This window comes from Silene latifolia, chromosome 3 (assembly GCF_048544455.1).
Source record: "Silene latifolia isolate original U9 population chromosome 3, ASM4854445v1, whole genome shotgun sequence".
Classification (NCBI taxonomy): domain Eukaryota; kingdom Viridiplantae; phylum Streptophyta; class Magnoliopsida; order Caryophyllales; family Caryophyllaceae; genus Silene; species Silene latifolia.
Genome location: NC_133528.1, coordinates 114,946,291 through 114,960,300, shown reverse-complemented (window position 1 = coordinate 114,960,300; position 14,010 = coordinate 114,946,291). Strand labels below are relative to the sequence as shown.

The window sequence follows — 14,010 nt, the reverse complement described above, 5'->3', positions numbered from 1 at the left end:
TTGTGTACACAGGTTGATATTGTTTTATAAAAACAGCAGAAGCATACTAAATGTAAATAACAATAATGATGGTTTTAAAAAATGTGATATTGTTTATTATGAACTGCGATATTTTAATTTGATGTTTGTGATATTGTTTCACAATTTGTGATAGTTTTATACACTGGGTGTGATGTATTTTGACAACACGCAAAAAACAAGATGTGAAATTTTTAAAACAAGAGGCATGTAAAGTACTTCTGAAGTAGTGATACTGTTTAGAGTAAGATGTGAAATTTTTAAATATAACGTGTGATATTGTTTCTCAGTATCACAAAAAATACAAAAATAAGACAACTGAGACGAATAAAATGATCTAATATTATACCCGAGTATATTCTATATAAAATAACGTATAATCTATACTCTAATAATGAAGTTTGTGGTGTATATAATATACTAGTAATAAAGTATGTCATCTATTTGCTGCTGCTATAATTAATGAGCGCCATCAACAAAAAATCCTTTGACCAATTAACCATCATCAGCATCATCCTCATCTGAACTCCCCTGAAAAATACAAAAATAAGGTGAAACAGTGATATTGTTTTATATAAGGAGTGATATTATTTCTAATAACGTATGATATTGTTTGTGACTCGCGACCGTAATAAACAATATCACATTTTATTATACTGAAATAGTGATACTGCTTAGTATAAGGTGTGATATTATTTCTAATAACGTGTGGTATTGTTTCTAAAACTCCCCAGGAAAATATGAAAATAAGGTGAAACAGTGATATTGTTTTATATAAGCAGTGATATTATGTATAATAACGTGTGATATTATTTCTGTCTCGTGACCATTACAAACAATATCACATTTTGTTATCCTGAAATAGTGATACTGTTTAGTATAAGGTGTGATATTATAAATAATAGCGTGTGATATTGTTTCTGACTCGTGACCATAGACCATATATAAAGTTTCATACACAGACTTGTCATGGTGAGCATACCTTATTGTCGGCATCAGGTACAAAAGCATTAGGACAGTTACGCTTATCATGGTGAGCCATTTGTTTGCAATTATGGCAAAGCCTTTTAGGCTTCTCCGCTTTGGCTATGCATTGTTGCTTTTTGGAGATCATTCTCTTCCCACTACCCTTGTTTTTTGCCTGATGGGGTGGTAAAATCCTCACCTCAGTTGAGGAACTGCATCCAAGAAGCATCTCCAACTCCTGCTCTTTGGTTATTGACTCTGATTGCGGATTGAGTTTGACCCTAAATAGCTTCAGTGTGTCAACAAGATCAGTGATCTCATTGGTAGGCACATTCTTGAGCACACTGATAGTTGCGTAGAACTCTGACCATAACTTGCACATCTCCAGCTTTCTTAAATCAGTGGCATCAAAGTCATCCATTAACTCACCATGTAAACCATAAAGAGGGATCTTGTGTGCATTCTTGGTCCACCGCATAAAGATGTACTTATCAGGCAAAGTGTGTACTTGTTTCCCAGAGTAAACCCATATAATGTGTCTGCAAATAATACCCTTTTTGTTGAACAACTTGCTAGAACATTCAGCATCATTGGTTGTAGAATTGTAGACGACTTGATAGGTCTTCTGCGTTCTAGCATCAGCTATATCAATTACCTCTATACCGTTGGCAAGTGGTGTGAAGCCACCAACACTAAGGGAACAAATAGAAGCAGTAGCTTCTAGTTGAAAATCTGCGAAAGCATAATGTGTATAAAGCTTGGAAGCATGAGCTTCCAACTTAAGAGATTTTGATAATTGTGGAAGAGTACAATCATCATCTCTATCAAGTTGCTTTTGAGTATGACACTGTACATCAATGGCGCTTTGAAACCGCATCCAGAATTCAACAAGTGTACCATGTGCATTTTCAAAACGCTTGAAAAAATTACTCTGACTCTTAGATCGTTGAGTTGTTCTTAATAGACTACCCATAGGAATATCACGAAAATAAGTTGGGATCCATTTTCTCCTTTTTCTAAACATGGTTGACAACCAGGAATTACCTTCAAGATTATGCTCATTAACCAACTGAGACCACTTTTCTTCAAATTCCAGAGGTTTTAACTCAGCATCCCAAACAATAGCATTCAAACGGCTGAAAAAATCAGTCTCTTTCGATATTGCAGGCCCAACCTTATCAGTGAGCTTTTGCATGATATGCCACATGCAATATCTGCGCCTAGCATGTTTGAAAACAGCATGCAAACCCTTCTTTATTCCAGCACATTGATCAGTCATTCTACAGTGTGGCTCTCGTTGACCCATAGAATCTAGAAACTTTTCAAAGACCCACTTGAACGAATCTTCATACTCATGAAATAGCAATGCAGCAGCAAAAGTAACTGACCTTTTGTGGTGGTCTACCCCAGTAAAAGGAGTAAAAACCATACAATACTTATTCGTACTGTAAGTTGGATCATAAGTGATGTAATCACCAAACAAAGAGTAGTTTCTACGAGACTCTGCATCACACCAAAACGCACGAACCAAACATTTCCCAGAATCCACCTCATAAGCAAAGTAAAAACCTTCATTGGTATCACGTTTATCCTCGAAATGGTTAACAAACAGTTGAGCATCCCGGTCTCCTATGAAACATTTGATATCCCTTCTAAAATTCTTAAAATCAACCAGTTGAGCTCCAACATTCTCATAGCCATCTACATATTCCTTAACATTTCTAAATGCCGTTGTTGGGCCTTGATTAACCCTTGAATGATCAATAATTGTCTTTTTATGGTAAAGATGGAGGTGCCTGTGTTTTTTTTTGAAATTGTTGATTTCTAAGTGAACAAAGACGGTGATTATGCCACTCACGAAACTGGAAAACAACATACCCATCCCCATTATAGCGAAACTCAATCATAGCAGTACAACCAATCCTAGTTAGTTTAGTATTTCTAATATCAAATGGCTTGGGAGTTGCATGCTCCTCTCCACTATGTAAAACAATAGCCTTCCTCTTACGATCTCTAAAACTTTCACGGTTACAAACAACAAATTTATACTGCACATCACCAGAAACAGACCTTTTTTGGGAAGACTTCTTAGGTTCAAAACCACATGCTTTTGCATACACACCATAAAAACTAATAGCTTCTTCCAAGGTCCCAAAAAACTGTCCAATATGAGGTTTAAACTCAAGTGCAACTTTCCTTATCCTTAATTCACTACCACCAGGTGTGGAGTCCAAAAGAAGTTGATGCACACGAGAAGGAACATGATGTTGTTCAACATGTGGAGTAGAGCTAGGTTCATCAGGTGGTTCAATATGTACATTAGAAGTAATTGAAGACTCAAGAATATCGTTACTATGGTTAGAGATAATTACAGACTCATGAATATCGTTAGGGGAAGAAGAAGTTACAGTACTTGTAGGATCTGGCAAGAAGTAGCAACAAAAGTACAATGTAAACAAACAAGAAAAAGTTAAGAGATATGAAGGAAATCAATATCACACAGGTGTCTGAACAATATTACATATCCCGCTAAACAATATCACAAATTCAGGAAAACAATATCACATATTCTGTAAAACAATATCACACATGGTGTAAGGAAAACAATATCACACAGGTGACTGAACAATGTTACATATCCCCATAAACAATATCAATAATTCTGGAAAAGAATATCACATATTTTGTAAAACAAAAACACACTTGCTGTAAGGCACAAAATGAGACTACATGCATATCACACCCATCAGCTTTTACTAAATTAGACAATTCATATCACAACAATCATATTTTGTAAGAATATCAATATGACAACTTAATCTTAAGGCAAACATAAACGTAAAACATGAAATAAGAATTAAAATGCACATAAAATATTTTTAGGTACAATAATTATAAGAACAGCAGTAAAGATGACTAATAATTGGGAATATTTGGCAAAAAATAAAAGAACATGTGATTGAAAGCTAAAAGTACAAAATAAAGAGAAAATAAAGCTGAAATTAAGAACAATAACGTACCAGACATTGGGATGATGATTGAATAAGCGGTGATTAGAGCAGAAAACCTAGAAATCCAATGAAAACGTAGCGAATTTAGGGAAACGCAAAATTAAACTGAAAAAAACAAATAAAGCAAGATGAAATTGAAAGTATAGAAACAAAAGTAGAAGAAACGCAGTAAGATGACTAGTAATTCGAAACATAGGTACGAAAAAAGGAAAAATATGTGATTTAAAGCTGAAATTACACATTAAAGAGAACATACAAGATGAAATTAACAACAATAACATACCTGACACACGAATATGTTTGAAATAGTATAATAATTGATAAGAATGAGAAGAAAAAACTAGGGTTCTCGACCTCAACAATGAAAAAACAAGTTACAGTAGAGAGAAGTTAGAGGGAGAAGCAGATTTCTGAAGAAATAACGGTTTGAGCTGATAAAAAGGAGCTTATATAGTGGCTCATAAAATTACTAATTTGCCCTTATTTGTTCCGCCCTAAATACCTATGAAGGTATTAATCCTCAATTCTCAATTCTCAATTCTCAAATATATGAGTCATACTCACATGATCCAATTATATATATATATATATATATATATATATATATATATAGTATTAGGATCAAATGAGTCCCTCCTCAAGTGTGAGTCCATAAGTTCTCTTTAGAGCCCTTAGATGAGGGAAAAGGATGGCTGAGATTTACACAAAAAATTAAACCACTCTCTCACTACCCATACTAATTAATTCTAATTAATCCCTAATTCAATATATATACATTTTCCTCCCACCTACTTATCTCTCATCCACACAATTTCCCTCATATTTCATCTCAAAAACCTCTCATCTCTCAAAATCCAAAAAAATTCAAAAACAAAAAAATCAAAAAATTTCCCCCCATTTTCTCTCCAACCCAACCCACCGGCTACCACCACCCCTCACCCCGCTGCTACTGTTTCCCCTCCCGCCGCCAATAACCCACCACAACCACCACCACCGCATACCCACACCCACCACCACCACCGAAACTACCCCACACCTACTCCACTCCCGTCGCAAATACCGCCACACACCACCACAACACCTCACGACATCAACAACAACACCTTACGACATCAATAACAACAACACCACCACCGACTCCTCAAAAAATCAAGATCACCACGACGACTTATACCACACGCACACACCACCACCTACCCTCACCACGACTGAAGTTACACCACCACCACGACTTATACCACACGCACACACCACCACCTACCCTCACCACGACTGAAGTTACACCACCACCACGACTTACACCACACGCACACACCACCACCTACCCTCACCACGACTCACACCACACGCAGTCACGAGCCCATCCACCACCACGCCCACACTCACGACGACAACAACAGTGCTACTCTCGTCACCCTAGCACACCACAACCGCCTCCGCCCTCCATACGTGCTGCCGCGCGCCACCCTAGCATGCTCGTCCTCCTCTCGTCTCAGATGTGAGATGATGACGACGGTTTCGTCCTCCTCTCGTCTCATATCTGAGATGGTGACGACAGTTGTGGTGGCTCAAGGTGAGGCGGATTTTTTCTCATCTTGGTTTCAAGATCTGTTTGTTTTTTTTTTGTTTTTTTTTTTTTAAATGTTGGGTGTATGCTGTTGTGTTTATCGTTGCTTTTTTTTTTTAACAAATCTTTTCTTATTATATATATAAATATATTAGTTTTGTGTTAGGGTGAGTGGAGGCTGCCTTCTTTTTTAGTTAAGTTGTGTTGGTTTTGTTTTGATAATGGAAATTTGAGTTTGTTTTTAACAAAACAAATGAAAGAGTTAGATTAAAATTACACTTTTTTTCTGTTAAAATTACACTTTTCTTCATTAAAATTAAACTTTTTTCTGTTAAAATTATACTTTTTTCTGCTAGAATAACACTTTTTTCGGTTAAAATTACACTTTTTCTGCTAAAATTACACATTTTGTTGTTAGAATTACACTTTTTTCTGTTAAAATTACACTTTTTTTCATTAAAATTACACTTTTTTCTTTTAAAATTATACTTTTTTCTGCTAGAATAACACTTTTTTCGGTTAAAATTACACTTTTTCTCCTAAAATTACACTTTTTGTTGTTGTTAGAATTACACATTTTTCTGTCAAAATTACACTTTTCTCCGTTAAAATTACACTTTTTTCTATTAGAATTACACTTTCTACTATTGGACTAATGTTATACTCTCAATGAACTTGGTCATATTCTCATATTCTCATTGGACTAATGTTACACTCTCAATGGACTAAAATTACATTCTCAGTGGACTGAAATTTTACTTTTCTGGACTAAAATTACACTTTTCTGGACTAAAATAACACTCTCATTGGACTGAAATTACATTTGTCTGGACTAAAAAAATACTTTCCTGGACTAAAATAACACTCTCATTGGACTGAAATTACACTTTTCTTGACTAAAATAACACTTTTTGTCGTTAAAATAACACTCGTAAAATGCTAAAATTACAATAAGTTGTGATAAAATTACAAAAATTTAAAATATTATTCGTCAAAATCAGTCAAAAAAGACTGCAGTTAAACTCGTAAGACGCAAAATTCTCGTAAACATTCCTTAAAATTACAAATTTCAAAATAATATCCGTCTGTTAGAATTACACTCGTAAAATCCTAAAATGTCGAAAACTTGTCTAAAAAAAAAACGAAAAAAAACTGAAACTGGAAAAGTGTTAACAAAATTTCCATAAACTTTGAAGTATAAGATAAATGGTGGTGTTAATTGTGTATGATAATGAGTTAGTAAATGTATTATTAAACCTAGAGAGAGAAGTGAATTAATTAGTGTTAAGTGTGTTTCTTACTTTCAATCTCAAGCATCCACCAAGCATGATCTAAGGGATATGGGAGGGACTTATGAACTCAAAAGATATGAAGGACTTATAAGAACTTTGCTCTATATATATATATATATATATATATATATATATATATATATATATAGAGAGAGAGAGAGAGAGAGAGAGAGAGAGCAAAGTTCTCCTAAGTCCTTCATATGGCTTTGAGTCCATGAGTCCTTTCCACAACCCTTGGATCATGCATGGTGGAATGTTGAGATTGAAAGCAAGAAACACACTTAACACTAATTAATTCACTTCTCTCTCTAGTTTTAGTAATACATTCACTAATTCATTATCATACACAATTAACACCACCTTTTGTCTTATACTTCAAAGTTTATAAAAATTTTGTTAACATTTTTCCTGTTTCGGTTTTTTTCGTTTTTTTTTTCGAGACAAATTTTCAACATTTTAGGATTTTACGAGTGTAATTCTAACAGCACAAAGTGTAATTTTAAGGAATGTTTACGAGAATTTTGCTTTTTACAAGTTTAACTTCAGTCTTTTTCGAGTGATTTTAACGAATAACATTTTGAATTTTTGTAATTTTATCACAAGTTATTGTAATTTAACATTTTACGAGTGTTATTTTAACGACAAAAAGTGTTATTGTAGTCCAGGTAAGTGTAATTTCAGTCCAATGAGATTGTTCTTTTAGTCAAGGAGAATATAATTTTAGTCTAGAAAAGTGTAATTTTAGTCCAGGAAAGTATAATTTCAGTCCACTGAGAATGTAATTTTAGTCCATTGAGAGTGTAACATTAGTCCAATGAGAATATGACCAAGTCCATTGAGAGTGTAACATTAGTCCAATAGAAGTAAGTGTAATTCTAGCAGAAAAAGTGTAATTTTAGCAGAAAAAAGAGTTATTCTAGCAGAACAAAGTATAATTTTAACAGAAAAAAGTGTAATTTTAATAGAAAAAAGTGTAATTTTAATAGAAAAAAGTGTAACTTTAATAATAGAGAAAAAAGTAACTTTAACAGAAAAAGGTGTGATTTTATTAGATAAAAGTGTAATTTTAATGGAGAAAAATGTGTAATTTTAACAGAAAAAATTGTAATTTTAGCAGAAAAAAGTGTAATTTTAATAGAAAAAAGTGTAATTTTAATAGAGAAAAGTATAACTTTAATAATAGAGAAAAATGGAACTAACAGAAAAGTGTAATTTTAATAGAAAAAAGTGTAATTTTAATAGATAAAAGTGTAATTTTAATACATAAAAGTGTAATTTTAATGGAGAAAAATGTAACTTTAATAATAGACAAAAATGTAATTTTAACAGAAAAAGTGTAATTTTAAGGAAGAAAAGTGTAACTTTAGATCACTAGATTTAACTTAAATCTAAAATTTAAAAAATAATGAAAAAAAAACACAACACCCGGACACCACCAATATTTATAGATCTAACATTTAAATAAAAGTACCTTTTAAAAAAACGAAATTTGTAAAGATCTAAAATTTAAAAAAATCAAATTTATTTTCAAAAAATTACATCTAAAATTTAAATATTATACCTAATGTCATATTTATTTCCAACCGCCTACACATGCAACAAACTCAAAAAAAAAATATCAGATCTGAAACATAAAAACGTGAGACCTAATCTGACAAAAAACACCGAAAACTGAAATAAAAAGAAAAAAAAAACGAAACATGAAAAAGGAGGTGGCGGCAGACCCTATAGTCGTTCAAGACCAACAATAGCAACCCACCTTTTCCCCAGGTCTGAAAAAAAAAAGGAGGAGAAGAAAAGGGAGGCTGAAGGCGGCAGTAGGCAGACAAAAGAAGGGGGTGGCGCCAGCGCGTGGTTGCAGATCTGGACAAAAGGAGGAAGGTGGTGGGGTGGGTCAGAGGTGGGAGGACGTGGTGGCGAGGAGATGTGGTCGTGGGTGGTTTAGAGGAGAGGGTGACAGTGAGTGGGGTGAGGGTGATGGTGCGGTGGTTTCGGTGTGGTGGGTGAGGCTGTGGGTGTCGGGGTGAGGCTGAGGCTGAGGTGGTTTCGGTGCGGTGGGGTGAGAGTGAGGGTGTCGGGGTACGTGAGGGTGCGGTGGTTTTGGTGTGGTGAGGGTGTGGGTCGCCAAACGGTGGCAGATCTCGGGTGGCGTGCGGCGGTAGGGTAGGTGGTGGGTTGTGAGGAAGAAAAACGGGAGTAATTTGTTGGGTTTTTTTTTAATATTTGGGTTTTAGAGATATGAGATTATTGAAATTGTGAAAGATGAGTGAGAAAGTAAATGAGTGGAAATGTATATATATATTAAATTAGTGGATAATTAGGATTAGTTAGGGATTAATTAGTATATGTAGAGAGAGAGTGGAATATTAGCTAAATAAACCCTCTTTTTTGCTTTCAATCTCAGCCCTCCAACTCACTCATCCAAGGCCTCTAAGGAGGACTTATGGACTAAAGAGTAAGAGGAGGACTTACATGATCCTAATACTATATCTATATATATATATATATATATATATATATATATATATATATATATAATCAGGATCCTGTACGAACTAAATTACGGTGCGAACCGTACGAACTGAATAAAAAATCTCAAAATAAAGAACTCAGCCACGTGACATCCTTTGCCACTCACAAAACTCAAACCCACCTACTTACCACACTCAAATCTCACCTAACCTAATAAACCAAATTTCCCAATTCCCATCAACTCCCATCTTCATATATCTGACCTGCTGCCACCGTCGGACACGTCCGACGAGTCTCCGGCGACCACCAAACTTCTACGATTTCGTATAAATAACCCACATACCCCTCTCACCTTCTATCTCCTGCCCATTTCACTCCACACTAAAAAAAAGAGCCTGAGACTCCAACAAAATAGTTGGTTGTCGCACCACCATCACCCGTATACATCGCCAAAACTCCGTTATAATCTGGCCGTCGATCACCGTAAATCCGCCAGTAATGTGATTTTTAGTCGAAATAAGTTGTATTTAACTCGAAATCCTGCAACAATGTCAATTATTTGGTCAGATTTTTGAAATTCTTCTTCATTTTTTATAGATCTATGAATTAAATCACACCATTTTTCAAAAAAAAAAAAAGAGATTTATGGTGGTTATGTAGGCGTGTCACCGAGCAACCAGTTGTGCGGTTGATGTTTGACGGAGTTTTGGAGACCCGAGTATGAGAAGTCGTCGGTTGTGACCTTTGTCGGGTCTTTACAAGAAGTTTAATCAGAAGAGATGGTTAATGATCAGATGAGACCCGTGGCCTCGTTGCTTCTGTTTCTTAATTTCTGTATGTATGTTGTGTTATTAGGCATCGGTGGTTGGGCTATGAACGAAGCAATTGAACACGGTTCTATCATTGGTAATCTACTAATCTCTCTACTCGTTTCTAAGAAAATTTAAAACTGTTTAATTTTGTGTCGGAAAATTTAATAAAGTTATCAGTTTGATAGTTCGATTTTTAAAATTGTATTTTCTTCCTTTGACAGGTCCGGGATTGGTGCTGCCTGCGCATTTTTCACCTATCTACTTTCCGATGGGGAATGCTGCAACTGGGTTCTTTGTGGTGGGCTGTGTATCTAGAATTGGTGTTTGTGTATCTAGATTGTTGTGTTTGTGTATCTGAGTAGTGGTGGCCGACAGTGATGGTGGTGGTGGTGACAGTGATGGTGGTGGTGGTGGTAGGCTGACAGTGGTGGTGGTGGCGGCAGCAGTGGTGGTGGCAGCGGTGTCGTTATCAGTGGTAGTGGCGGTAGTGGGGGCAACGGTGATGGTGGTGGCAGTGGATACACAAAATACCACCCCAAATACACAACGTATTAATACGGGATACATGTGTATCCGACAGTATAACCATGTGTATCTGGTATTAATACGATGTGTATCCGGAAGTTTGAACGTGTGTACCCAGAATTATTATAAAGTGTATCTGGCATTAATGTCATGTGTATCCGCAAAAATTATAAAATGTATCCGCAAAAAATATAAAACGTATCCGAGAGTTAGTATTAAAACTTCTAACAATTTACACAAAGTGTATCCGCTAATAATATAAAATGTATCCGGAAATCTATCCCCCTTACTAAAATGTGGGTAAGCCTTGTTACTGTTCAAAATGAACAGTACTCATGGATTGCGTTTTGTGTTTTGCTAGCCTTATATGCTGCGTTTTGATTTCAATACTAAACCCCTTCGGCCCTTCCCTTAACTTTTTCTCTTTCCTGCGCATTCTCCATCACACGCATCATTTTTCTCTCAATCAGTATCTCACTTCAGTTGCTATTATTTGTTCCCAAAACCTCCATCGGCGATCAGATCCTCACCACCCCTAAAGCTCTCACCTTCTCCATCTTCTCTACTTTTATCCCTTTTCTTTCTTTGTAAGCTCCATAGACTAATTGCACTCATCACACCTTATACATTCATTTTGGAGATTGATTGATTTTTCGGTAAAAAAAGCCACCTTTGTAATTAGGGTTTTGGTTGAAGATAATATGGAGAAATCAAAGACAATCTTCTATGTATGAAGTTAAGCTCGGAATTACTGATGCTCCTAACATCAGAGTCTAAGGTTAGTGATTCATTTGTACTTTGCAGTGATTGTAATTACATGTTTCCTCTGTCCATATCCATTATTACTCCTGCTAAACTTTGACGGAAGTCGCTAAGCAAGTTTTTATTAGGGATCTATCGCCACTAGATTATTGGTCCCCATAAGATTTTGCGATTCTTGAAATAGCAATATTGATTTTTTTTTTGCTAACACATGGAATTGCTAGATGTTTGTGTCGATTGAATTAGAGATTTGATTAGTATGAATATTTGATTGAATTTAATTGGCATATGTGTTTTGATTGTGATGTGAGGATTTTGCTTTTTTTTTTTGGGATAAACTTGATATGACCAAATCCAAAATAAGCGAGTGTATTGGACAATCGAGCTATCAATTAATGATCTTCCTGAATCACTCCGGCCAACATGTTTTGCTTATTGCTAAGAAAGTTTCTATTATTCATATCCTTTAATACAATAATGAAAGCTGCTTTAGTGTCTTGCTCAACCCATTTATCCATTTTCTTTGCCTCAATCATTCTAGACTGTAATGAAACGAAATAAATGATTCTGAAGCGTTTATAATGTTATTTTGCATGTGACCATATCGGAAGACAAATGTGGGAGACATTAATGAAAGGATTGTCATCACTTACTCAGAGGACGACCATTTCGTCTTCACATATATATGTGAGCAGAATGGGAGCTCACTAAATGACAAGGTAATTTTTGGTGTTGGATTAAAACTACCCTTATCATAATTTAATGTGCTAAGGGTTAGCATGCTTTGCTCCAGGTATGTAAGTTTTGTGATCATCTTCTTATGGCCATGGAGATTGTAATATATGTCAGTTGCTGAAAAGGTAATGAGACCTCCAAATATTTGCTTTTGCTATCTACAAATGCATAAAAGCTATTATGACTGCTTTAGGATATCTTGAAATGTAAAACACTACTCAGTGATAGTATTTTTGGCCAACATTGAGCGCTTAGATATAACCACATTTTTTTTTTCATTTGTGATATTAGGATTAGCCGTTTCTTTCAATTTTAATTTGAGCAACATGTTTACTTTGTAAAACAATGACAATGTTGCTGGACTGTCAATGCTTTCCATCAACAAATCGAATACCAAGAAGGGGAATATGAGTTTAGGTTGCAGATCTTGCAAGGAGATAATTTTTTTGTGATATGGTGATCCCCATTCCCCTCAAAAAAGAAAAAAAGTACAAGAAAAAGCTTTATGTGTAACCCAAGTTTGCTAAATGACCGTAGCTGGCATGGACGTGTTACAAATTCTACCAGTCGACACCCACAAAATTGGCTGGGGAGAGTTATTTGTTCCACTCCGAGAGGTAAGATCACCTTCTCATAGGATGCATTGTTCATCGATTACTTTCTTCTATCTTGTGCATTTTTTATTCATGTTTAGGACCTATTTACTGCTACATCTTGGAACATTTTGAGACCAGAAACAATGGAATCCTTGTTTTACCCAAGATCAGTGGAAAGAAGACAGTGTATCGAGGTTTATTCCAAGTTTATTGCTATTGGTCGTAGCTCGATGTGATGGACTACGTAGCCATATTGAAGGTTGGAATTTTCGTATCATTTATCTTTTTTTTTTTTTTTTTTTCTCCAGATCTTAAGATTATAGGTACCTATCAGCCCCTCCGTGCGGCTTCCACTCTTGGCATTACCTCAAACTCTCAAAGTTTGTATTTGTACTTCCTTTTTTCCTTCTTTTATTTGATTATCTTTGTGTATGTTTTTTTTTTCGGGTGTCGAATGAGTCGGAAAGTCAGTATAATATAGGGGGAGCGGGATGCGAACCCGTTTCCGATTAGGCTAAGACCTCTTCGGTATATTTTTTGAGCGTGTAAAACTCTATTTTTAATATATTGTGGCATTGTGTTGAGTGAGAAATGGGTATTTGGAATAAGATCGTCTTATTGTGTGAGACGGTCATTTATTGGTTAAATACTCATTTATTACTCTGTGCTACCGGTAAATGGGTGTGTTTATGGAAAAAAATGAACGTAAGACGGTCTTTAAAAATAATAATTGGTTGTATAATGCGTTAATGCAATTTGTTTTCTTGGGCTTTTGAGTTTCATTTGTAATTTGTAATATGATATGCACGATCACTTTCTTTTAGTAAAAAATACATTTTGAAGGTATAAAACCATTGATTGCGCTTCAAAATCGAGTTTATGTACACTAGACGAGGTAGTTAAGGAAGTGTTTGGGGGTGAAAAAGACCAAGAAATGACTGTAGAATAAGGGTAAAAAATAGAGGGTGTAGCTTTGTTTGTAATCAAAATGACGAGAGTAACATGAATGAAAGATGTGGCTCCAATTACTAATCCAAATCTAGAAATCATGAAATTTCTTGTTATTGCCCCTAAATTTTTATGTAAATCGTCTAATAATCCTACTTTAAATGACCCCATTTATTTATCTATTGGAACTTGTAACTGCTCATCTCATTGCATGCACACCATTTTATTACCAAGTATAACTGCGATTTTTATGGATTTTTTCTTTGTGTCATACTTTTGTTACTAAAATTAAAAGATTTGGAGATT

At 35.1% G+C, this 14,010-nt stretch overlaps 1 protein-coding gene across 1 annotated transcript; it reads right to left on the bottom strand.

Annotated features, from left to right (window-relative positions):
• Positions 1–513: 513 nt before the first annotated feature.
• Positions 514–4,011, bottom strand: LOC141649531 (protein FAR1-RELATED SEQUENCE 9-like). Its single transcript, XM_074458218.1, has 4 exons — positions 4,005–4,011; positions 2,863–3,406; positions 1,001–2,780; positions 514–549 (listed from the first exon to the last, which is right to left on the bottom strand). The coding sequence occupies exons 1-4, from the start codon at positions 4,009–4,011 to the stop codon at positions 514–516; spliced, it is 2,367 nt and encodes a 788-aa protein (XP_074314319.1).
• Between the last annotated feature and the right edge of the window lie 9,999 nt (positions 4,012–14,010).

What these genes read in the sequence shown, in the direction of transcription:
- LOC141649531 (XM_074458218.1), bottom strand. An exon ending in TTTCGCTATAATGGGGATGG is followed by an intron (nt 2,781 to 2,862) that starts GTATGTTGTTTT and finishes AAAAAAACACAG; the next exon opens with GCACCTCCATCTTTACCATA. An exon ending in TACCTGATGCCGACAATAAG is followed by an intron (nt 550 to 1,000) that starts GTATGCTCACCA and finishes TGTATTTTTCAG; the next exon opens with GGGAGTTCAGATGAGGATGA.